General features: G+C 33.7%; 3 protein-coding genes and 1 non-coding gene across 5 annotated transcripts; 3 read left to right on the forward strand and 1 right to left on the reverse strand.

Annotated features, from left to right (window-relative positions):
* The first annotated feature begins 8,504 nt into the window (after positions 1-8,504).
* LOC127809982 (60S ribosomal protein L24-like) lies at positions 8,505-11,122 on the forward strand. Its single transcript, XM_052349199.1, has 5 exons — positions 8,505-8,642; positions 9,973-10,048; positions 10,216-10,317; positions 10,477-10,625; positions 10,711-11,122. The coding sequence occupies exons 1-5, from the start codon at positions 8,632-8,634 to the stop codon at positions 10,865-10,867; spliced, it is 495 nt and encodes a 164-aa protein (XP_052205159.1). The 5' UTR covers positions 8,505-8,631; the 3' UTR covers positions 10,868-11,122.
* Positions 11,123-13,919: 2,797 nt separating this feature from the next.
* LOC127795322 (RHOMBOID-like protein 3) lies at positions 13,920-18,921 on the forward strand. Of its 2 annotated transcripts, none has more exons than XM_052326936.1 (5): positions 13,920-14,418; positions 16,924-16,994; positions 17,508-17,671; positions 17,891-18,141; positions 18,565-18,921. In XM_052326936.1, the coding sequence occupies exons 1-5, from the start codon at positions 14,141-14,143 to the stop codon at positions 18,671-18,673; spliced, it is 873 nt and encodes a 290-aa protein (XP_052182896.1). In that variant the 5' UTR covers positions 13,920-14,140; the 3' UTR covers positions 18,674-18,921. The 2 variants fall into 2 exon arrangements, with proteins under 2 accessions (XP_052182896.1, XP_052182888.1); XM_052326928.1 differs by having other exon boundaries at positions 13,932-14,418; positions 16,924-17,087.
* A 1,900-nt stretch (positions 18,922-20,821) lies between these two features.
* Positions 20,822-20,895, reverse strand: TRNAV-AAC (transfer RNA valine (anticodon AAC)). Its single transcript has one exon. It is a non-coding gene; the product is annotated as a tRNA-Val (tRNA).
* A 189-nt stretch (positions 20,896-21,084) lies between these two features.
* On the forward strand, positions 21,085-21,435 carry LOC127794140 (putative non-specific lipid-transfer protein 14). Its single transcript, XM_052325058.1, has one exon. It carries the CDS (start codon positions 21,085-21,087, stop codon positions 21,433-21,435), a length of 351 nt encoding a protein of 116 aa, XP_052181018.1.
* The last annotated feature ends 2,194 nt before the right edge of the window (positions 21,436-23,629 follow it).

Genomic DNA, 23,629 nt, shown 5'->3' on the forward strand with positions numbered 1-23,629 from the left:
TACTTAAAAGTGTTTACATTTTGCTTGCAACAACTACAATTTAATTTATATAAAATTCAACAATCAAAGTTTGGATGCATTATGCAACAAATCATAGCTTCATTCATTCATTCATCGTAGTTTCATTTATTTGATGAACTTCGAGAAAAATTATTAGCATTAAAGTAAATATCATACCATATCTATTATACATACGACAATAGACAACGCACAAGAGTGCATGGTCAACATATATTTAAAATGTCTATGTTTCGCTTGCGACAAACTATAATTTAATTTATAAGACATTCAACTATCAAAGTTATTGATAGTTAGAAAGCAACGACATCTTGCTATAACAGTTAGTAATATTGAATAAATGAATCATCAGTTTAGAGAAAGAATAGGAAAGTTGATTTTATTATAGTTTTGATTAGAAATAAGATCTATCACAATAATTTTTATTGCGACAATAAGTTTGTAAAGACAATTTTTTTATTTTCTCTTTCATTTTAAGAGAATTATGATAAAATAAAACTAATTCAAAACCCTTAGTTAAAATAAGAAAACTCAACGTCACTACATTCAAAGCCCCCTCTTGCTATTAGTAAGAACCTAGCATTATTGCCCCAATGGCATAATTCAAATGGTTAGATGACTAATATGATAGTATCATTTTGGTAGATTGTGAGTTCGATTTTTTATCTATAGAAAGATCAAAAGCTCAACTTGTGATTTATCTCTTCTAATATAATCGAGAACACGAGTACTGAAAGTTGGGCAAGGACACTCATCCCAATAACCTAGCATTATTGCTATTACACGTGAAATCATTGAAGAAACTTTACAATTTATACATTAAAACTCAAAACTAAGTTAATACATAAAATGGTTGTCGCATTTGTGTTTTAATTATCACTGGCCATTTGGCTTTGAACAGTAAATCGTTTTAGTGATTTTTAAACTATAATAACAGTTATCTTTTGTATATCATTAAAAAAAATAGTTATTTTTTTACATAAATTACATGATATATATATATAGATATATTATTTTCAAGATAATGCTACACGGACGAATGCAACGACAAACGCATTGACAAGCCCAAGTTATCGCGAGATTTTGACACTAAAATCTCATGATAACTGTGGGTTTTAATTTTGAGTTAATTTTCATCTTCTATCCTCGCCCAATTTGAAAATTAAGGTTTAGGTCGCTTTCTCTCTCTTTCTCTCTCTCTTTTACTCTCTCCATCCTCACCCCCCATTGCCAACGACTCTCTCTCTCTCTCGCTCGCTCGTTCTCCATCCCCACCATCATGGGTTGTTTCCCATTGTCGATGGCTCTCTCTTTCTCTCTGATTTAGAGTTTAGGTCGCTCTCTCTTACTCATCCAAAATACTATCTAATAATATAGATCGGACGCCCCACTCCACTAGCTTCATCTCTCCCTGCTGCTGACAACAAGCTTTGAAATTTCTGGTGGAAGCAAGAACCCGAGTAGGAAGTCAATTGGACGCCTCTCGACGAGCTTTGAAAACAACACTGGCATGTTTTTATATATTTTTGTATGTTTAAAGGAGCAATTTTATGCAGAAGTTGTTTTCCTACATAGGATTTTGACTACTTATCCAGCTATCCCTAAATGTAGTTCAACGGTAAAGAACTTTCTTAATGGAATGACCTAACTTTGGCTCTTCCTCTTTCTCTGCTTCGGTTTGTCGAGGGTGAGGTCGACCTTCTTTCTATGGTACCTTTTATGTCTAGCTCGTTCTCTTGGTCAAAAGCCAAAATGACTCCTTAGTGGCCAAGCCAAGAAGAATCGCCCGGGATGAGTGAGAGCTAAAAGCCTTGTAGAAATTCCAAGTGCTCCTGTGCGCAGCGAAATCAAGCCTTTTAGTCAGGCCGATTTTTTCTTCTTTTTTCTAGGTCTTTTTTGACTTCTATTATTCTTAGTTTTAGGTGGGTATTGATACAGAGTAGGTGTAGGTTGGGGCAACCCTAATAGAGTCCCTAATAGAGTTTGTGGATTAGTAAGAGTTTTCATAACTGGTGCATTATCTAGGTAAATATAGCACTTAAAACAACTAATGTGGCCTCACACAAGATAACTGTCATGTTATATTCATTAATTGAATAGATCATGAGCATGGTGGAGAAAAGCCAAGTGAAAATAAAGCCAACAACACGTAGGAGAAAGGTTCACTATTTATATGCTAAGCTTATCTTAATTGAACTAGGATTGATAATCTAAGGCAAATCACAAATGATAATTAATAGTAGAGTTTCACTCATAATATGTGCCACTCACAATGCAGCTCAACAGCAACAAGCCTTAACCCTCACAAGGTGGACTGATGTAGTTCACCCCTGGAAAATACAAAGGAATTACAAAAGCCTAATTGCATGAGGAGCCAAGCAATGAAGCAAAACTTCATATTTGTTCCCTATTGAAGTGTTTTCTTCCATGCATGTTCTACCCCACTGTTTTCTGCAACAACAGTATAGTAATTTTTTGATATCCTTAATAGTGTAACAATTTGTACTGTTTAATCATGTTTTTTACATACTTTTTAGCGTATAAATGGGAGAATATTAACTAACAGTGATTGAGTTATTTTTTGTGGATTGTATGGCTGACGAAAAATAATGGTAATAAATTTAGGTATTTGGCTTTAGTGTAAAAGATTATATATGTTAGTAAAACTTTGTTTGTTATGTGCAAATTGATTGTTTAGCTTCTGATATTGGGGTTGTATTATTGAAATCTTTTGTTCTTCTCTTATTTTTTTCTCCCCATAATGAAGTTGGTTTTGGATTCTTTAGTGTTTGCTTTGTGGTTCACTTATGGCTTTAATTGTGAAATGGCATAATGAAGTTGGTTTTACAGCTCCCCATAATGAAGTTGGTTTTACATGTTGGATGGTCATAACAGCAGCCCAAGTCTGGATGAGCGGTGCTTCGAGCTTTGCAGTTGACGTGCACGTTGATGCGCAGGAGATGGCCGAAGTCGAAGATATATAGTTTTTGAGCCTTCATTCTAAACAATCAAGAGTGCATCTGCTTTACTTTTTACATCTCCATCCATGTCCTATAATTTTGTACAAGTATCCTTGTTTCCGGTGTTACATAATATCATCATCTTCCTACTTGAATTGGACCATTGTCATTGAGATTGTTTGTTTATTAGTACTGTCGGTGTTAGAATGGAAGGAATGATGAGAAAATTTTGCTCGGCTTTCTGGTTGATAGTTTCTTATATGTTACTTCATTCATGTCGCCAACCGCCTTATTCTGGTTGACACAATAATGCACTTTGCAGCCCACTCACGTTGATAATTCCCTTGGTAATAGCTTTGAGTTTACCAAAAAAAAAAAAACATCTTGCAAAAATGATATAGAGCTGCGAGTAGCATGGTATTTAACACGGCGGCAAAAATGATATACAAAATTATATAATGATGATACTTAATGGTGCATGGTACCCAAAGAACACACATTCTGCGTTGGTGACTATGGCTAGATTAAGATAACTGTGCAAGCAAAGCATTGGTGATATACTTCAACTATCAAAAACTCAGCAACTCCAAATGCAAAATTTACCTATTATCATAAAAAATGATTCACAAACTTCAAATGCATGCTGCAATACTAAATTCATTACCTAGCCATGAATGTAACAATATTAAATTCATTACACAGCCACAAATTCAAAAGCAAGATATTAAATTCACTTAAAATAGTTTCCACGAGGAGTTCAACAATTCATTTCCTCAATATAGGATTGTTGCAAAATTCAGAACTCTTGAAGATGACAGTGCTCTTGAATCATACAGAGTCTCCTGCTTCAACAAAAACACAAAAAAATGTGTCAGAAGAATTATAATGAATTATGCAAAACAGAAATCATAAATAAAGGCCAAAACGTATGTATAATGAGCAAATAGAGGTTAAAAACAAAATATTAGCGTATGTATACATAAAGATGATATGTAGAAGAGAGACCAGTTTTAGGGACATACAATGATCTTCAATATCTGGTGGGTTGTCATCGGGCTGTTGGTGGGGCAAATACATTGGCATACATGGATGAGTCGTGCGAGAGGCAGGCATCATAGTCACTCCGTAAGTAGCATTCCAAGATATTAGCTGTAAAAAGATGCATGCATATCAACCTAAAGGACATTACAAAAAATTCAAATTCGGCCAAACCCAAAAACCATATTCAAATCCACTATTTCAAGCCACCACACCCTGAATTAGGCTAAACCCACTTCAAATTACAAACAAATCCCAAAATCGGCCGTAATTGCTACTGCAAAATAAAAACAAATAGGATTTCCAAGAACAAATCCGATAGGCACCTACTTCCTAAAACGCATTATCACTAAATCATTGCACAAAATAATATTCCCCGTCCCCAACAACAAAACGCATGATGGGAAAAAACACCCAGAAACTAAATGAACAAAGAAATGCATGCACTGAAGGGAGATAAAAATAATTAACAAAGAAATGAAACACATCTCTAAGACAAACCACATACCATTCCCTTCAAGATTATTGCAAATTCCTTTGCGCTATACTTCTTGTTTTACAATTTAGAAAGCGGATGCGTTCAAAAATACAAAGAGAGAGAGAGAAAGATAGAGAGAGTCTCTGACAATGGGGGAAACAATCGGTGATGGTGAGGACAGAGAGATAGAGCGAGACATGCAAAGAGCGACCTAAACCCTAAACCAAATTAAGCAAGCACAGGAGGCTGAAAATCTCTCGAGGGTATCCTTGTAATTTAACCTAAGTTTGTCAATGCGTTTATCCTGCATTCGTCCGTGTAGTATTATCCTTATTTCCAATCAACAATTAAAACAAGTAATTAATGGGCATGACTAATAGTTTTCGTTTAAGACTAACTTTTATGAATTTTATCCTGTAAAAAGAAAATTGTAGATGGTTTTAATTTAAACAATAAAAACTCGATTAATCAGTCTCATTATATATCCAGCTTACAAAACCAAACTAAACTAGCTATGAACTCATGAATATTATTTTTGATATTTGATTTAATCTAAATACCATTTTTTAATATTGTATTGTTTTCAAGAGAGAGATGATTATTGATTGGGCATGACATGATGATGAAGCTATTACCTCTGCTGTAGTGTAGTCCCTAGTCATAGAATTGTAGTAGTCCCTCCCTAGCTAGAATATTATTTTATGCTTAATTGACCATTTTAAAATATGGAATGCCTTGGGCAAAATATTCTCATTAAATTAAATGCAATATATTGTGTTTTAAACTAAATGGATATTTTCCAATTGTGGGCATTATTATTGTAACATGCACCGTGCACTAACTAATATTCATTATGTATGCGTTAATATGACACAAGATATCATTATTTTAAATACATATTAGATATACTCATAAAATATCCACATGATGAGTCAATAACCTGCAGATATATGCCATGGAATATGTTTATATATCATAAAAGGCAAGGAGTAAATGATGATGGCGTAGTTAAAAATGTGGTGGGAAATTATATTTCTTAATAAGGTAGCAAATTTAATTTTGTATAAATATTACGTTACAGAGAAGTTATTAGAATTAAGATAATGAAGGATTATTCTATTAAATTAAGATTTGTTGAATGTTAGATTAATAATAATTGAGAACAATGACTCATGCTAATTAAAATCCTATATTTAAGAATATTAACTTGTCAAGTACGTACATGACATCTGTATCACTTGTTGAATGTATTTCACATTTACTTACTGAACAAAGCGAACTTGTGCTTGTAGTATTGCAATTATTACCACGTACGTGCATGTAATGTATATAACCAACCAATCATATTTTACTGTTTTTGGCGAGCCATTCAATCTATTATCATCATCCTTGCAAGCTTTGGCTGATATCTAATTTTTCTTAATTGCTTAGGCTATGTTCTCTTTATTATTTTTAATTTTTTTAAATAATAAAAATATAAAAAAATTTAAAATAATAAAAAATTATTTTTAATGTTTCATTCAAAACAAACTTTAAATTCAAAATATATTTATTTATTTATATTTTATTATTATAATGAGAAAAAATATTACAAAATTTATTAACTTTAAAATGTATATTTTTTTTAATAATATATTAACATTAAATATTTCTAATTTACTGAATAATCAAATTTATTGAATAAAATATCATTAAAATTTTATTTTTAAAATTTCAAAGAAAATGTGTTTTTTAATTTTTTATTTTAAGAAATAATTTTTCAAAATAACAAAGAGATCGAGTTTTTAATTTTCTAAAAATAGACTATTAAAATAGAAAACTAAAAATGAATTCAAAACTCAAAATTGAAAATTAAAAAACAAAGAGAATATAGCTTTAGTTTTTATAATTTTATTTTAAGAAATAAAAAAACCAAAAAAAAAAAAAAAAGGGCCAACAGACCATGATTTTAAACAATTTTTGGAGACAAGTATTATTAGTTGAGGAGTGCTTTTGTTCGTTTTATATATATATATATTTTGAAAACGACAACAAAGGCTTGAAAGTGCAATAATTGTCAAAGGTTAAAATTTGAAATTCGGGCTAAAGTTGAAACTCAAGTTTAGTTTTATCTTTTTTTTTTATTTAATATTTTTAAAAGTAATATCTTGACATATTATTTAGTAATTTACAAAAAAAAACATGTTATTTAGTAAGATAATGATAATTTTACTTAGGCCATCTCCAACACAGGGGCTAAATCTTCGCTAAACCAAAATTTGAGAAGGAAATTGTTGAAAATCATCTCCAACTGATCTTCTTATTTAGTGATTTCCTCCTCAAATTTGTATAGAGCTTCAAATGGCTTCCTACAGTTGAGGAGTGAAAAGTTGCTCCTCAACTTCTCCAATGACTCTCTGTTGCTAAAATTTGAAGAAGACATTGGCGACGAGCAGCGATAGCTGCTACCGACGAGACGCAGTAGCAATTTTCGAGGCGGTGAAGAACAGTAACAGCAGCGGCAACGACGACAATGACCAAATCTGGTGTCAACGATGAGGAACATGTAGTATTCTCTGAGTTGAACGAGAATCAGATTGATCTGTATATGTGTGTGTAAATTTGAATGAGTAGCAGAAATTGTTTGGGGAATTTTTTGTGTGTATATTATTTATTTATTTATTTATGTATTTAATTATTGATTTTATGTATGTGTATATTTGATTATTTTGTGTATTTAATTAATTATTAATTTTGTTTATGTATGTATATGATTATTTTGTATATTTAATTATTAATTTTATGTATGTGTTAAAATTATAAAAAAAGTAAAATAAATAAAATTAAAGTTTATAAAAATAAATAAGTGGGATAGGGAGTGAAATAGAGAATAGAATAGAAAGTGTGGTTGGAGTACATATAATTTTCTAAGCAAAATTAGAATAAAGAGTGAATTATTTATAATATAATAGGAAGTGAGAAAGAATGTGCGGTTGGAAATGGCCTTAGGGGGTGCATTGATAATAAAAGACTAAATTTACTCTTATTGAGTCAATTTATTTAAAAGATGGGCTAATAGCAGCAAAAATTTAATTTTTTTTCCCTTTTTTCAATTTAATTCAAACGTTTTAATTTTGACAATTATATCCCAATTTAATTGATTGGGTATAATTTTATTCAAAATTCGAATTTGATTGGAGAGACATGTGCCTTTGCTGACGTGGCACGTTACCTAATATTTTAAAATATTTTAAGTAGACCTCACATGTACATGTGTAAGAAAAAAAAAATAAAATGATATGCTAAATATATATATATAAACACACACAAAATGAGAGACAAGGGATAGGGGCTGGATGGCAACGAAGGAGGATGACAACGATGACAACATGGCAATAGAGGCCGATCTAAAATCTAGAAACTTAATGGCTGATCGTTGACGTCGATGGAGCTGGCTTAAGCGACTAACGGCTAAGGCGAGGCGACGGGCAATAACAAGAGGCTTTCGGTTGCTTTTTGTGAGGTGGCTATGAGCAAAAACAAAAAAAATTGATTGTCACGCAATAAGGCAAAGACGATTATTGTTGGGCTTCATTTTCCTCCTTCCAAATCGGCCTCCATTGTCACCTCTAGTCTAATGCTCTCGTTGTTGTCGTCCATCTCTTGCTCTTATTCTCTTTCTATATATATTTAATATATTATTTTATTTTTATTTTTTTACGTGTGTATATGTGAGACTCATTTAAATGTTTTAAAATCATTTCAACAAAAGCACATGCCTCTTCAATTGAATCTAAGTCTCAAATAAAATTGCATCTAATCGATTTAATTGGAATATAATTGATAAAATTAAAATGTTTAAATTAGATTAAAAAACATAAAAATATTTAAATTTTTGCTGTTATTAACCCTTAAAAAATAAGAAAGAAAGGCCTTGCAACGGAGGCCTATTTGGCCCAATCAAGACGCTTTCGGGCCGTCCTAACACGACCCTCCTGGACCGGGCCAACAGGTCGTGCTGAGTCACATGGGGATGGTTGGGGGCGGGGGGGGACTTTGTGCCAAACATGTAACATGTACTCGACGTTGTTACTTGTAAAATTCCGACGGCTTCCAGATTAGGGTTTTGGCTGCGGGGGAGTAGAAGATTGCCGAGCCATGGTTCTCAAGTAGGTTCATCTTTCCTTTTTGTACCTTCCATTCACTCCTTTCTTAAATTTTCTGGTTTGATTATGATTGTTTTGTTGTTTCTGAGAATTGTTATATGAATCCTCTGATTTGGGGGGATCAATTTTTTCATGAGGTGGCTATGGTGTCTAGCTTTGTAGGAACCAACGATATGAATGAACAAGAATCTGTCGGATTCGTAGATTGATTACGGATGACACATTCCAGTTGGATTTTACTTGGTTTTGGCCATATCTCTGTTTGTTCCCTTCCGTATTCATCTGAATGTTTTTCCCTAGAGTAGAAAAGGTTACGCATGTCAGAAAAATGACGACCAAATTTTTCTTCTTGGCCCCAAAAGGAGCTGGTTAACATTAGAAATGTAAATTATACCAACGAAAAAAAATAACTTTTGAAATGTGATACGAGAAGTATGATGGTTATAAAATGCTGGAAGAAATTCTAAGAATTGATGAGAATAATGTTATCTTTCTGAGGAATTTTTAATTCCCACCAACTATGGTGGTTACTGTGCCCATTTCCGTACTTTGTGGGTTATGGATAAGCTTTCAATCCAATCATATTCCATCCTGCTTTTAAGCATTCATGGTAGTTTATATAATAAGACGGATTGAATTAGTTTTTAAGCATTTAAATGCTCGTGCTTACCAGTTTGGAAGTGTTGCCATAGGCTCTGTAGTAGGATGCATCTCATAATTGTTCCCATATTTGGTCTTCGGTAATCTTTTATTGTGTTGTGTGGTGGCATACTAGAAAATCTCTTCATTCTATTGAAACTTACAAAGCATGTTTAGTTGAAGTTGTGTACATGGATTATCACTGGCAATTCAATAATGAAAGTCAGTAGTCACCATGGTACATCTCTTCAGATGCATAATCTTGATGGTCAGTAAATAGTTTGTTAATTATGATGGAAATGATTTAAATTAAGATTAATTGAACCTGATTAAAACATTAAAGCAACATTCATAAATTAGCATTCATTGATGAATTATGAACTTGATTAATTAAAGCAAATTATTTTACTAACTTGTCAGTTCAGTTTTTTTAAGTATGCAAGTATTGTAAATGTGACTAGCTAACTAGTATAACATTACCGTTGGATAGTTATATTCTGTCTCAGTCACTTCAACAATAAATTTCTGATATTCTCTTATGCTTTGCTAGATATTATTGCTTTATGTATGAATTCAGGAAGTCATGTCATGTTTCTGCTAGTAGCTAATTAACATATTTTGTGCCCTGATACACTTAAAAGGCTATAATTTTCTTAAAGTCTTGTATTTGGTACTCAAAATATGGTAATTTCAGGACTGAACTTTGCCGCTTCAGTGGGGCCAAGATATACCCTGGAAAGGGAATCAGATTTGTTCGGTCCGACTCTCAGGTAAGACTAATTATGCCAAGCTATTTCCATCTGAATTCTGAAGAGGCCATGCCATTTCTTTAGTCTTTAGGGACCATGTAATGTACTCCTGTGCTGTTATCTGACCAGTTAGGAAATGTTTGGACCTTTTGTTTATTTGATTGATTATTCCTCATTCATCAATGAAGGTCTTCCTCTTTGCTAATTCCAAATGCAAGAGGTACTTCCACAACCGGCTCAAGCCCTCAAAACTCACCTGGACAGCAATGTACAGGAAGCAGCATAAAAAGGTAGGTAAATTATAAAAAGAGAAGAAAGATTGCCATCCTCCTTTAATATTTGTATTGGAACTTAACTCTTCTATTTGACTTCTGCGATATCATCTTATGTTTTTTGTACTGACTATTTTGGTCCATGTTTTTGTCCCCGTCTCATCCAAACACCTGCAGGACATTGCTCAAGAAGCTGTTAAGAAAAGGCGTCGTACTGCTAAGAAACCTTATTCGAGGTCTATTGTCGGGGCAACTTTGGAGGTTATTCAAAAGAGAAGAACTGAGAAACCTGAAGTTCGTGATGCTGCTAGGGAGGCAGCTCTACGGTATAACTTTCTCCATCTTGGAGATCTTCCATTTTGTTCATGCAACTACTATCGGTGGCTAATTACTTTATTCTGTGGATTTCAGCGAAATTAAGGAAAGGATTAAGAAAACCAAGGATGAAAGGAAGGCGAAGAAAACAGAGGTGTTGGGCAAGACGCAGAAGGCACAAGGCAGAGGTAACATTCCAAAGGGTTCTGCGCCAAAGGGCCCCAAACTGGGAGGTGGGGGCGGAAAGCGGTGAAATTCAATTCTCTCCGCGGGTGTTGTAAGCTAGAAAAGTTATTGGCAATTTTGTAAGCATTGATATTAGTGTTTGGTTTTAGTAACACTTGGTGCGGTTTTGCTTGTTTTAGATTTTATTGTATGCATGAAGCTATTTCTGAATACGTTTTCCTCCACTGATATTTGACTTACAGTTCGTTTTTGACAGATAAATGGCCGATAAAAGTAGCATTGATCTTGAGCTTTAGCGTTGGTGATTTGCTTTTATGTTTCACACTCTTGTTACTGCAAATGCACCTTTTAGACTTAGAAAGAGATTTGTTTTGTGCAAAATGGCAATTCATTAGTTCCTTGGTTATGTTGTTGTGTGTCGATTTAGAATGATTGATATTCGGCCGGCCTTCATGGATCAAAATGGTGGGTCTAGTGGGTGAAGTATCTATCTTGCGTTAGTAATGGTTTGGTTTGGTTTTAATTTTTGTCAAAATTATAAGTAAATCAAATTTAAACTACTAAAATTAAAATCAAATTATTATTTATTAATTTTAAAAATTAAAAATTATAACTAAATCATTTGATTTTAATTTTAACTATGATTTTTTTAATTTGATCCATAATCTCTCGTTAGGTTTATTTATTTTTTAAATATTTAATTAGTTATTTTTATTAATAATTATTTGATTAATAAAATAAAATAATTTAAGATTAAATTTTATTTTTATTTATTAATTACTTTATAAATATTAAATATTTTATATATTTGTAATGCATTAATTAAAATACTTGTAAAAAAATATATTAGTTAATATATATATTATGTGTATATATAATATATTAAATAAATAAATATATTATATATATATATTCGATTTGATTTGGATCGATTCAATTACTCACGTATTCGGTTTAGTTTCGATTCAGATTTTGATTTGGATATAGTGAAAATTATAACAAAATCATACTTATTGAAATAATGTTCGATTTTTTTCAAATTAAATCAGTACCCAGTCAAACAATTTTTAACCGTATTGACCGGTTCAATTTCGATTCGATTCTCCATAATTTCGATTGCAATTGTCATCCTTAATTTTGCCCTCGGTTTATTTATTCAAATTTTTGCTAATACTTTTTCTTGCTCTTTAAAACAGAATGTTTTGTGATGGAACTTCTGAAAAACAAGAATGTTTGGGAATCAAAGATGGAAAAAAAATTGGATATCACTTAAATCATTAATTGCGCTTTTCATCCAACCCAAAAATTTTAATTATAAGGTACCATCAATAATCCATCTCGTTTACATTACTCAAAATTTCTCACTTCTGTTCAATTGAAAATTCATAAAACCAAGCAATGGATAACTAGATTCTGTTAGCGTAATTAGTATTTTGTAATAAGGGTAGTTTAGTCTTTTGTTTATTATTATATATATATATATATATATTCTCTCTTTGTGTTCTATTTTTTCAACCCTAATTTTGTGGTTCAATAATAGTTTTGTTCTTCCTCTTATTCTTCTTCTTCTCTTTGTTTAATTTACACGTTGGAATTACTTTGGTTTAAATTCTTTACAAATTTCACGGAAACAAAAATAGAAAGTTGATATGAATTGAAAGTAAAAAAATGATATTTTTTCAAAAGTTAAAGAAATGTAAATGCATAAATAAAAAAATAGAGATCTCTATGTAAATATAATATTTAATCAAATATAAATATAAATTTCATTATATATTTAAGTAAATATAAACACAAATTTTATAAAATAAAACAAACAAACAAACAATAACTAAAATAAATAATAAATCCAAAGAAAAAAAAATTAAATATAATATAATTTATAAAAATTCTTTTATTTTATCATGGTTCTATTTCTCTATGTATATATTACATAATCACAACTATATATACATACATTCATATATAATATATATACATACATAATATATTTATAATTTACTTGAAAAAAAGTTAAGAACAATTATATATATATATATACATGTACATACAGATAAGAGATGGACACTCATAAGTCAAAAAAAAATAAGAGTTGCAATTGGCAAATCGAATATGGATAAAATAACAAAATCATAACAAAATTGAGAAAATAAAAAGATAATGACAACCAGAGTCGATTAAGGCCTATGCCTAGAGCCCCCAATTTTTTGGAACTCCAAAAAGATATAGTAATTGTTGGTTGGAACCCCAAAAAATACAGATCAGTAGCCACCCTCATTAAGACGTGCAAGTAGCGTGCCGCTATAGTCTCGCGCAATAAATGTGGAAGGCCACAAAATTTATTATGGCTTAGGACCCATTAAGCCTTGGGTCGGTCTTGAAGACAACAGATAAAATAGCAGATCCTGACAAGAGTGTTTAAGGAGATAAAAAGACAACGATAAAAAACGAAATGATAGAACTATGATAAAATCGAGAAAATATAAAGACGATGGCAGTGGCGGGAGTAACTTAAGAACAAGTTATGACTAAAAGTTTCAATTAAAGATGAAATAATAGAACTTAAGAAAATGCATTTCAAAATTGTGAAACAGCTCTAAAATATTTTTAAAATTACAAAAATGACTTAAATATTTTTTTTCATATTTCTTCGAGTTTTCAAGTACCCAAAATGATATCATTTTCGTACATTAAAAATAGATATTATCTTTTGCTGTATTTTTTTTGTCATTTGAATTTTTTATTCTCCCAATGTCTGGTCGTCCCAACAGACAATTTTTTTTTAATTATATTATTTTTAGCTAACACATAAAACTTGTAGTTTTGCGAGGAAGCTTATGGGCGTGTTTTATTATAATTTTTTTTTTTTTATCAAATATCCAATTTAGTTTTTATTTTCAAATTGTTAGAAAACGACAATACTATGAATTATGAATTATTAATGCCGGGCCGGTTATGATGGAACCGTCGTTTCGCATTTACATATATAAAATAAAATCAAGGGATGTGTTGTCGGTTCTCAGGACTGTATCCGCGTCCTGGGACGAACGATACGCGGATAAGCTCAGATCCGCTACCGAAGGTCCCACCACATCATCCAACATCTTCTAATAAACCATTGCCACATCAGCAAACAAACCCACATCCATTGACCTGGCGATCAGACACTAGACTACCTGAGCGTAAGTCCTGCTTGTTTCCCCACTTGATCATGGCGCCCTTCCATTCCACTGCACCAACTCCACTCGCTCGCTCTCTCTCTCTCTCTCGATACGTTCGGTTTCTCCCTCTAATCCACCCCTCCTAACCCCAATTTCACGCGTTTGTTTAGCGAGAAAGCATGGCCCGGGAAGATTTGGAGAGCAGGGCAGCGAAGAACAGAGGCGAAACTAGCTACTCCTCTGCGTATGTAATTGAGGAAACCGACGCCTACTGGACGTCGTGGTTGATTCCTGTGTTTGTTGTGGCCAACGTTGCTGTGTTTCTAGTCTCTATGTACATCAACAATTGCCCCAAGCACAACTATCGCTTCCACGACAAGTGCGTCGCAAGGTTTCTTGGCCGCTTCTCGTTCCAGCCTCTCGGCGAAAATCCTCTCCTCGGTCCTTCTTCTTCCACGTAATCAACTTTCTCTCTCATTGTTTTTTTTTTTTTTTCTTTTTTGGTTTTTGTTATGCTTCTGTTGTGTGTTAGGAGTATCGAACTGGAAATTTTGGGTGAAGCAAAAACTGGATCTTGGTGTGTTTGTTTGTGCGTTTTCAATTCGATGTTTCCCAGTGAGAATTTACTTCTTTTGCTTTCTTGGTAGTTCAGTATCTACGATTTTTTCTTACTTATTCTTAGCGGCGGAGCTAAAAATTTTAGATAGGGCGGGCAAAAATTAAACTCAAAATTCTGTTTAAAATCAAATAATATAAAAAAATTAAAATAATGTAATATTAAAATGTATATCAATAAATTATACAATTGACGTATTTTAATAACGTTACATAATAATATCATTATTAATTTTATTAAATATCTATTTTTTAATATACACAACTAAATTATCGTTCAATCATTAATTTCTAATTTGATTATGTAACCAAGTCTTGATCAGCTTCATGATTATCGTTCAATTATTGATCTCCAATTCAATTACGGAACCGAGTTTTTACAAATTTTATGACAAAAAATATATTTTTTGTCATAGTTACAAATATGTAATTGACAAATTTATAACAAAAAATGAAAAAAAAAAAAAAATCCCTCTAATTAAAATAGAGTTAAAAAAACGGTCAAGAAAGGTTAACATATACAAAAGAAAAGTGAGTCAGATTTTTATATATCTTATTTTTAATTTTCAATCAATACTGAAAGAAATATTGGTAGTCGCCACCATGGCCGGTGGTTTTCAGTGATCAAAGATAACCACCCGACACCCTTATTCCCATCAACCAACATACTCAAAAATTATTAAAATCTAACAGCCAAATTTCGTAGATCTAAACTTAAACTTTGGGCCAAATCCAATGCATGTAAATGCACTGATAGTTGTCACGGGCCACCGTGCCCGGTGATTTTCGACAATTAGAGGCAATCACCTGATACCCTTATCCTCATCGACAAATATACCCAAAATCTAGAATTTTTTAAAAATTTAGGGTGGGTATTTAGAAAAAAAATTAAAAAAATATATTATATATAATATATTTTTAAAAAAATTCAGGGTAGGCAGTTGCCCACCCTTGGCTCTACGTGGCTTTGCCATTGCTTATTCGGTAATTCCTATAATGTTTGAGTTGGGATTGTCGTGGTTTCAAAATTAGGTATGTGGTTGTCCAGGTGTTTGATCAGTTGATTATTTGGATTAAATTTAGTCGAAAATTCAATAATTCTGTGATGTTAATCTCCCTATTATTTTAGTTTCTCCTTATTTGATTCTGAAAATTTCTGAGTTACAATCTGGAATGAGTATGTGATATGAACTTGTGACTTCTCTGGCTGTCACTTCTTTCTGGAACAAGAAAAGCTTAATAGGAGATTAGGTATGATGCAAGTTATAAAGGCCCACATAGTGGGATTACGATTTGATATATTGTTTAGATGTACTAGGTTGGAAGTTGATACTGGAGAAGTTACTTTCTTCACTTTTGGGTTAATTCTTCAAAGAAAGTATTGATTGTTAGTTCATCTGGTTTCATCTTGCGGTTGTTGGGGTATGTGTGTGGAGTGTGATGCTAATTGCCTTTGTGTAGTTGGAGTAGACGTTGCTTGGTGGGAGGTGTGCTGGGATGTTGTCCCATTTTTTGGCTGTTATTTTCTTATGATTCCAAACAAATTCATTATTTGGTTGTGCCCTTTTCTCACTTGGGTTTGTGGTTCTTAAGCCGCTAGCACATTGTCTATGACCAGCTTCGTCTGTTTGTCTTGTGGTTGGGAACCTGTATATTATGAATTCTTGCATGTTGCAGAAAGTTGGTTAATCCTTCTGGCTCTTTAAGTTATTGCTAATTTTCTTGACTACTTAATTATGACCTCAAACAAGAACTGACGGCTGTACCCAAAGAATTTGCACAAAAAATATCTGAAAAAGAGAGAAAAAACCATTTGGTGTTTGATGTCTACAATGGGAAACTAAAGCCATTTGGGATCAGGTTCAGTGCTCGAGGAAAGAAGAAATATGAAACAGTGTTTTTGTAATTTTTAGCTCCTTGTATCTATCATTACTGCTTGGCCTTGATACTTCATGCTACAAGAAAGGTGGGCAAGTTTGATGCAACATAAATTGTGTATAGTACAATCAAATTATGTGCTGGTTTTTAAGCTTAAGATAAGCTATCTTTTCATGGCTATAATTGATTTTGCTTGTGTCACAGTTATTTAATAGATATATTGGACTCCAGGCTTTGCCTTCATTTCCTGCATTTGCTTTTATATGTAAATTTAGTCCTAAGGAAGATGATTCTATGCAATGGTTTAAAAGACGGAATTTTGGTAACCTTGATTTCTGATATAGTAAGTTATATTTTTGGGTGAAAAATGGAAAATGGTTTTCAATGTTTATAATATTGTTGTTTGTAATAATAATAATCAAGAGATTAAAAATGCATGTACTGAAGTTCAGCTTTTCTTTTTTTGAAGGTTGGAGAAGTTAGGAGCTCTTGAGTGGAACAGAGTAGTGCACGAGCACCAACAATGGAGGCTTATTACTTGTATGTGGTTACATGCTGGTATTATTCATCTGCTTTCAAACATGTTGAGCCTGGTCTTTATTGGCATTCGCCTCGAACAACAATTTGGGTTTGGTATGTTTGCTGTTATTGAAGTTACTTTTGAACCATATCTTGTGACAAGTCGAGTGAAATATTATTGCTGAATCTATGAGCACGAAAATGTTATTGTTATGGGCTTTGTTATTGAGAAAGCATAAAACAAGTGTTTGTGTTTTAATTTAATGTCTCTACCATTGTTTCCTTTAGATGAATATTTGTGTTCTCATCTTTCTTTTTTACTATGCATACTGGGTATCTTGTATGTGTTGGCAATCCATGTCTCACTCTGTAGTCTGTTCTAGACACAATTAGGTGTAGCTTTGTTGTAACAGGGCCCATTTGATCTCTTTTATTTGCTTCATATACCCTTTTATCCGCACGTAATGTTTGATTGTGGAAAAGTAGCATTTAGTTTGTCAGCTGACTTTTTATTCTTTGGCTTAAAATTTGCAGTTCGTGTTGGAATCATCTATCTGTTATCAGGTTTTGGTGGCAGTGTACTTTCTTCTCTATTCATTAGAAACAGCATTTCTGTTGGTGCTTCTGGTGCTCTTTTTGGGCTTCTTGGAGCAATGTTCTCAGAGCTCATTACCAACTGGACTATCTATACCAACAAGGTATATGGTGCTAAACCATGGTGCAGAATTTGGGTGTTTCTTGCTTTAAATTTTAGTCGTGGTCTATTATTCCTTTACGGTTTCTACACGTATTCTGCCTACACAATTCATAAACTGACTGCCAAGCATTGTTATTATGAGATAACACGTAGCTTAATCATTGCACTTAAGTAGGACAGTTTCTCACAACATGGTAACTTCTTCCCATGCTCCTTCCAGGCTGCAGCGCTCTTAACGCTCCTGGTCATTGTGATTATTAATCTAGCTATTGGAATTCTGCCACATGTTGATAATTTTGCCCATATTGGTGGATTTTTGACGGGGTGCCTGGCCGGCTTTATTTTGTTGCCCCGCCCTCAATTTGGATGGATAGAGCGTCGGAATCTCCCCGCTGATGTTCGCCTCAAATCCAAATACAAGGCGTACCAGTACGTGCTGTGGCTGATTTCTCTGATTCTTCTCATTGCTGGGTAAGAAACAATAAAATGCACAACCTTGTCGAATTAATGTGAGATTACATCAAGTTTGTACAGCAGCAGCAGCAACAACCACAACATATCTTTTATCCCGTTGTGTGGGGAAAAGGCAACATTTAATTCTACCTCTTCAGTCATTTTTATCTATATGTGGCTTTATTTTCTGTAATAACTAATATCGTACCTAATTAATGCTTTGCCGCATTATGAATAGCTACCCAGATGATTAATGCCATCACTTTCTGCGATGTGGGTTTTTGTTATTTTCTCTATTCGGGGCAAAGATCAGTTTGTGGGTTTTATCGTAAGACTGGAGAAAAAATCTGACCTGCATTGCCTTAGATGAATCTGTATAGTTCAGAGCTGATAGGACAGGAAAACGGCTTCTTACCTTTTCTTTTCCCTGCAAAAATGCAGATTCACAGTAGGACTGGTGATGCTGTTGAGAGGAGTTAACGCGAATGAACATTGCCACTGGTGTCACTACCTGAGCTGCGTCCCAACCGACAGATGGAGGTGCGATTGAAGTTAAGAAGAGCTTCAGGCTTCAGCTTCTCCCCCGCTTGTTCATATTCAACCACAAGTTTTTCTTCCCAATTGGCTTTTGAGGTTATTTTCGACACACGACGATTATAGTTTTGAATTTTTATTCAAAGATAGAGTTTGCACTTGTATGGAACGGGGATGATCTTGTTCATGCAAACAGAAAATGTAATGAGCCTACGCTTATTCCATATTCAGGAATCAGGAGTATGTGATGGTTTGTGTTTTCCATGGATAAAGCTGTGAATAGAAATTGAGGAATCATGCAGAGTTATGCAATGGAAAATTTTGGAGTCAATTTGATTAAAACAATTCCAGAAAATCTGGTGTATTAGGTTAATCATGAATTGACAGAGAGGGAAGGAGAAGAAGAAACAGAACCTTGCAGGGTAGGTCAGTGAGAGACGCAAGGAAATTATGTCTAAACCATCAAAGATGCAGCCATGCAGGAAAACTGAAGTGACCTATTAAGTGTCTCGTCTGTCAGTCGGCCATTTCCAGTTAATTTGTCACCTTTTTGGTTAATTCTTTAAGCTGTGAATATAATGGTTAAATCTAAGATGGGAACAAATGCAAGCCTGAATGTGACAAATTGGGCATTAAAAAGGTTGCTGAGCAGACGATGAATCATCAAGGCTTAATGCATTATTTTGTTCTTGGATTAATCGAAAAAATGACTTTAAAGACCTTTAAGTATTTTGTATTAATTGTTCATACTTAGATCAAATATTTTTGTGCATTTTTCATTCCTGACTTAACTATTAACTACTCTTAAAAAAACGTTAACTTTGTTTCATCAGCATTGTCACTTCATCAAATATATAAAATAATAATTAAATACATAAAATAATTAGATACATATAAATAAAATTAATAATTAAATATAAAAAATTTAACAAATATACACATACACAAAATTAATAATTAAATACACAAATTAATAATTAACTATACAAATTAATAACTAAACACACAATATCAATCGTCTAATACAAATAATCAGATATATAATTTTACATAATTAATAATCAAATACATAAAATAATTAAATAAACATATATACAAAATTAATAATTAAATATACAAATCAATCACACAGAACATCACATAGTAGCAACAGCTCGCTTAAGAAGAAGAAGACGACGACGACGACGACAACGCTGGAGGTCTTCGTCGCTGTCGCGCACTAGATCTGATTTTGGGGGATAGAGCAATCTAATGGATTGGGTGGGGGGAGAGAGCAAGTTTATCAAAGATCGAGGGATGAGCAAAACTACTCCTATAGCTATCCAGAAGCAAGATAGACATGGTCCAAAGGGAAATCGAAAGGAGGGTAGGACGGGTTAGGATGATTCTAGTGCATCTGAAACAAAGGAAAGAAAAACAAGGGTCTAGAGATCGAGTGAGGAAATGGCCATCCTATTACCTAATGCTTATGTTTCTTCGACTTCTTAGGCTGGAAATGAGTTGTTTTCTGGTCCTTAATATTTGGAAACTCCATCTCACATAAGGAAATTAGCGCTCACGAGGGAGCTAGCGATGGACAAGGCTCTAGTTTTTGAACAAGGCCATTCAAGGCGTTCTTCAGTGATGACGAGGCTACCTCTATTGCCGTTAGCCTATTCGAACATAACCCCTCTTTCGGGAGAGTCAGAGGGTGACTGGTTCCAAGGAGAAGCTAGCCAGATCTAATGCTAAGGATCGGTTGCTTGATTTGATGAGAAGAACGATTGGGAGTGGCCGATAGGTATTTAACGAAGCCCACAAGATTGGTAGAAGAGAGAGAAAGAAGAGAAGTTGCGTAGACATCGACTACACTGGTTGTTTCAATAGTAGTCGATGGGTGGGGTATATGGGTGGGTCATGAATATGGGGGATGGTTGAATAAATGGTCTTCTTTTTTTGTTTTGTTTTTTTTTAAATTAGGGAAAGAAGTGGGGATAATTTTGATGAGGTGACCTGATAAGGTAAAGTTAATATCTTTTTAACGATAATTAAGTTAAGAATGAAAAATACATAAAAATATATAAAATGCTTGAGGTCTTTAAAGCTATTTTTTTTATCATGAATCAGGGAATAGAGGTCTGATGTAACAACATCACGCTGAAAATAGACAAACAAAATGCCAAAGTGGCGTCGCCCGGACTCGAACCGGAGACCTTCAGTGTGTTAGACTGACGTGATAACCAACTACACCACGACACCTCGACATTGATGCCTCTCTTTTAGAGATATTTTTACCTAACCACAGCTGCATGGATGGAAACATGCAACGTTCGTGAATAGCACACGTTCCTCATTCCACACCAACTCACCTCCACTTCAACTCTCTCTCTCTCTCTCTCTCTCTATATATATATAATAGCTAATCCACACCGGGAAATCTTGATCGCAATGGAGAGTAGACGAGTGGTGTTGTTGGCAGCGGTACTGTTAGCGTTGATGTGGATGCCGGCGTCGGTAACGGCGGTGGTGGAATGCACCACCGTGACGGCACTTATATCGGCGTGCTCCAACTTCGTCACCTATGGCTCGCCGGACCCAATGCCCGGCTCGCCGTGCTGCGACGCAATGGTGACCCTCAATAGCCTGGCTCACTCAGTCGAGGACCGCCGTTCGCTGTGCCGGTGCGTGATGGGCCTCATCACTATATACAACCCCAATGCCACTTCCATTGCCACCTTGCCCGGCTTCTGCGGTGTCTCTCTAGGCTTCACCATTGAGCCCAACACTGACTGCAACTAGTAACTTAATGTCTCTACTAGTATTATTGTGTGTGTTCTTGCAAATACTGAGTCTGGTAATAGTAGTTTATGTATTACTGGGCCGATTTGGGCCTGATCCCTTTGGCCCAACATGGTTTTCACAGATCTTCGTCCCCCTCAAACTTGGGATCTCTTTTTACAAATTTTGAAGATATTGCCCTGTATGATCTACCGCAGAGTTTCTCATACGAGCTTTGCCTTATGGTGTGCAGTATCGCATGATGATGGAACTTTAAGAGATCATGAAGGACCTTTACATGCAAGAGATCTATTAAGGAGCGTTAATAAGAGGTTTGTCTCTACTTAACTAGGATCTCGTCTAAAAGTTTACGTTTGTGTATAAATGAGTAATATTATTTTTATATAATTATTTAAATCTGAAGTAATATTTATTAATGGGCTTGTGATGAGATTTTGGATGTTACAGTATCATGTTAAATTATCGACGACATCTAAAGCTCAAGGTTGTGGAGACTGGAGAGAGGGGTGACTTTTATATTTTATATTATTATTTTAAATCTCAACAAAGACACATTCACCCACAAGAATCATAATAACAGTTGCAGGCTTAAATTACCAAGCTTCTTCTGTTGTTCCGGAAACAAATGCTCTGCTCTCTGCTTCTCTTCTCTGCATTTGTTTTGTTTGTTTTTCCTTTCTAGAATTACCTATCAACTCATTATAGTCTTCCAGTGCTCAATATCATGATCCTAATTCTGATAAAAGTTTGAACACAAAAGACTTACAAATAATAATAACGATCATGTATAAACATGACCCTTTCCAATTCCCACAAAACTGCAAGACATTCTTTTATTGTTACTTGGTGGCTACCACCACCAAGTAACAACAAATAATGGCGATGCTTTGGTCCTGAAGTTAGTTATGCGAAGCTGATACGAATGAAATCACTGAGAGCAAGTGATCGGCTCCGAATTGATTAGAACAAGAGAGTAAAACAGACGTGAGTAGAAGAATAGAATTGAGCAATTGAGAGAGGAGATCACTTTGGCAACTTTCTTATTCGCCAGATATAATGCTTGCTTGCTTGCTCCCTCTGCTTACTCATACAATTCAGATGTACCAACCAGCCGGCCGTTAGTTAGTCGTTTAATCTGGTTATTGATTTTATGTTTATTTATTTCAATAGAGAATAGAAAGATAAGTAGGAGATAAAATTGTTGAAAATGATAATGAATTAAGTCATGTATTCTATTTTATTGAAATATGAAGACATCTTCTGTTTCTTACTGCGGCCGATATCACATGAGTAAGATCGTTTAGGTTCATGGTTATACATTTAGTACCACATTTTACAGTTAATAATTTCTTTTTCTTTTTTGGTCAATATATGTTGGTAATGTAATGTAAGTTTCTACACTCATTTTGCTTGTCTTAGAACTTCTTTATCCCTTTTTTTGTTTTTTTACCGAGTTCCTTGATTTTAATAATAACTTTTAAAATTATTACCAAATTTTAATAATAATAATAATAATAATAATAATAATAATAATAATAATAATAATACTGACGTGTTGGTCAAGCCCACTAGGCCTATTTGGGCCTATCCTTTGGCCCATCTTGGTTCTCCCTTGATGAACTTATTTTACAAATTTTCAAGATGTTGCTCTCTATGATCTACGGCAGAGTTTTTCATATGGCTTTACCTTGCGGTGCAGGATCACATGATACACACACGTACATTCGCTCACAAAAGCTCTCTGCTTCTTTGCATTAGTTTTGTTTGCTTTTCTCTTTCAGAAATTATCTGACCAACCCATTATATTTTTCCAACGCTCAATATATAACATGATGTTTAGACAAATTTTTACTATAAGAAAATAAAAATCAAATGGAATACTGTACCGGCAATATTTTCTTATTAAATTTAATAAATAAATATAACCTTGTTCTAACTTTCACATATTAACAATCTAGAATATTAGGGATACTGTTTTTGTTGCAACTATGTGCATAATTTTTATATAAAATTTATGTTTTTGCTCGTCTTTTCAGGCAATTCAACTTGCAAAGTGCAAGGTTCACGGTTCGCACTAAGAGTGGGTAAGAGTGAAATTTTGAGCAAAAGAGAGAAAAAGGGGAAGTGGGTTCGCAGTGATTTTACTGTAATTCAATGGTCTTGTCACCATAATACCCATTACAGACAAAGCATT

The sequence above is a fragment of the Diospyros lotus genome, chromosome 1 (assembly GCF_014633365.1).
Source record: "Diospyros lotus cultivar Yz01 chromosome 1, ASM1463336v1, whole genome shotgun sequence".
NCBI classification, from domain to species: Eukaryota; Viridiplantae; Streptophyta; class Magnoliopsida; order Ericales; family Ebenaceae; genus Diospyros; species Diospyros lotus.

Coding starts and splice junctions, on each gene's coding strand:
- LOC127809982 (XM_052349199.1), top strand. Junction 10,318..10,476: donor ACAGGAAGCAGCATAAAAAG/GTAGGTAAATTA, acceptor AAACACCTGCAG/GACATTGCTCAAGAAGCTGT. Junction 10,626..10,710: donor GCTAGGGAGGCAGCTCTACG/GTATAACTTTCT, acceptor TGTGGATTTCAG/CGAAATTAAGGAAAGGATTA.
- LOC127795322 (XM_052326928.1), top strand. CDS start 14,141: ATGGCCCGGGAAGATTTGGAGAGCAGGGCAGCGAAGAACAGAGGCGAA. Junction 14,419..16,923: donor CTCGGTCCTTCTTCTTCCAC/GTAATCAACTTT, acceptor CTTTTTTTGAAG/GTTGGAGAAGTTAGGAGCTC. Junction 17,672..17,890: donor GGACTATCTATACCAACAAG/GTATATGGTGCT, acceptor TGCTCCTTCCAG/GCTGCAGCGCTCTTAACGCT.
- LOC127794140 (XM_052325058.1), top strand. CDS start 21,085: ATGGAGAGTAGACGAGTGGTGTTGTTGGCAGCGGTACTGTTAGCGTTG.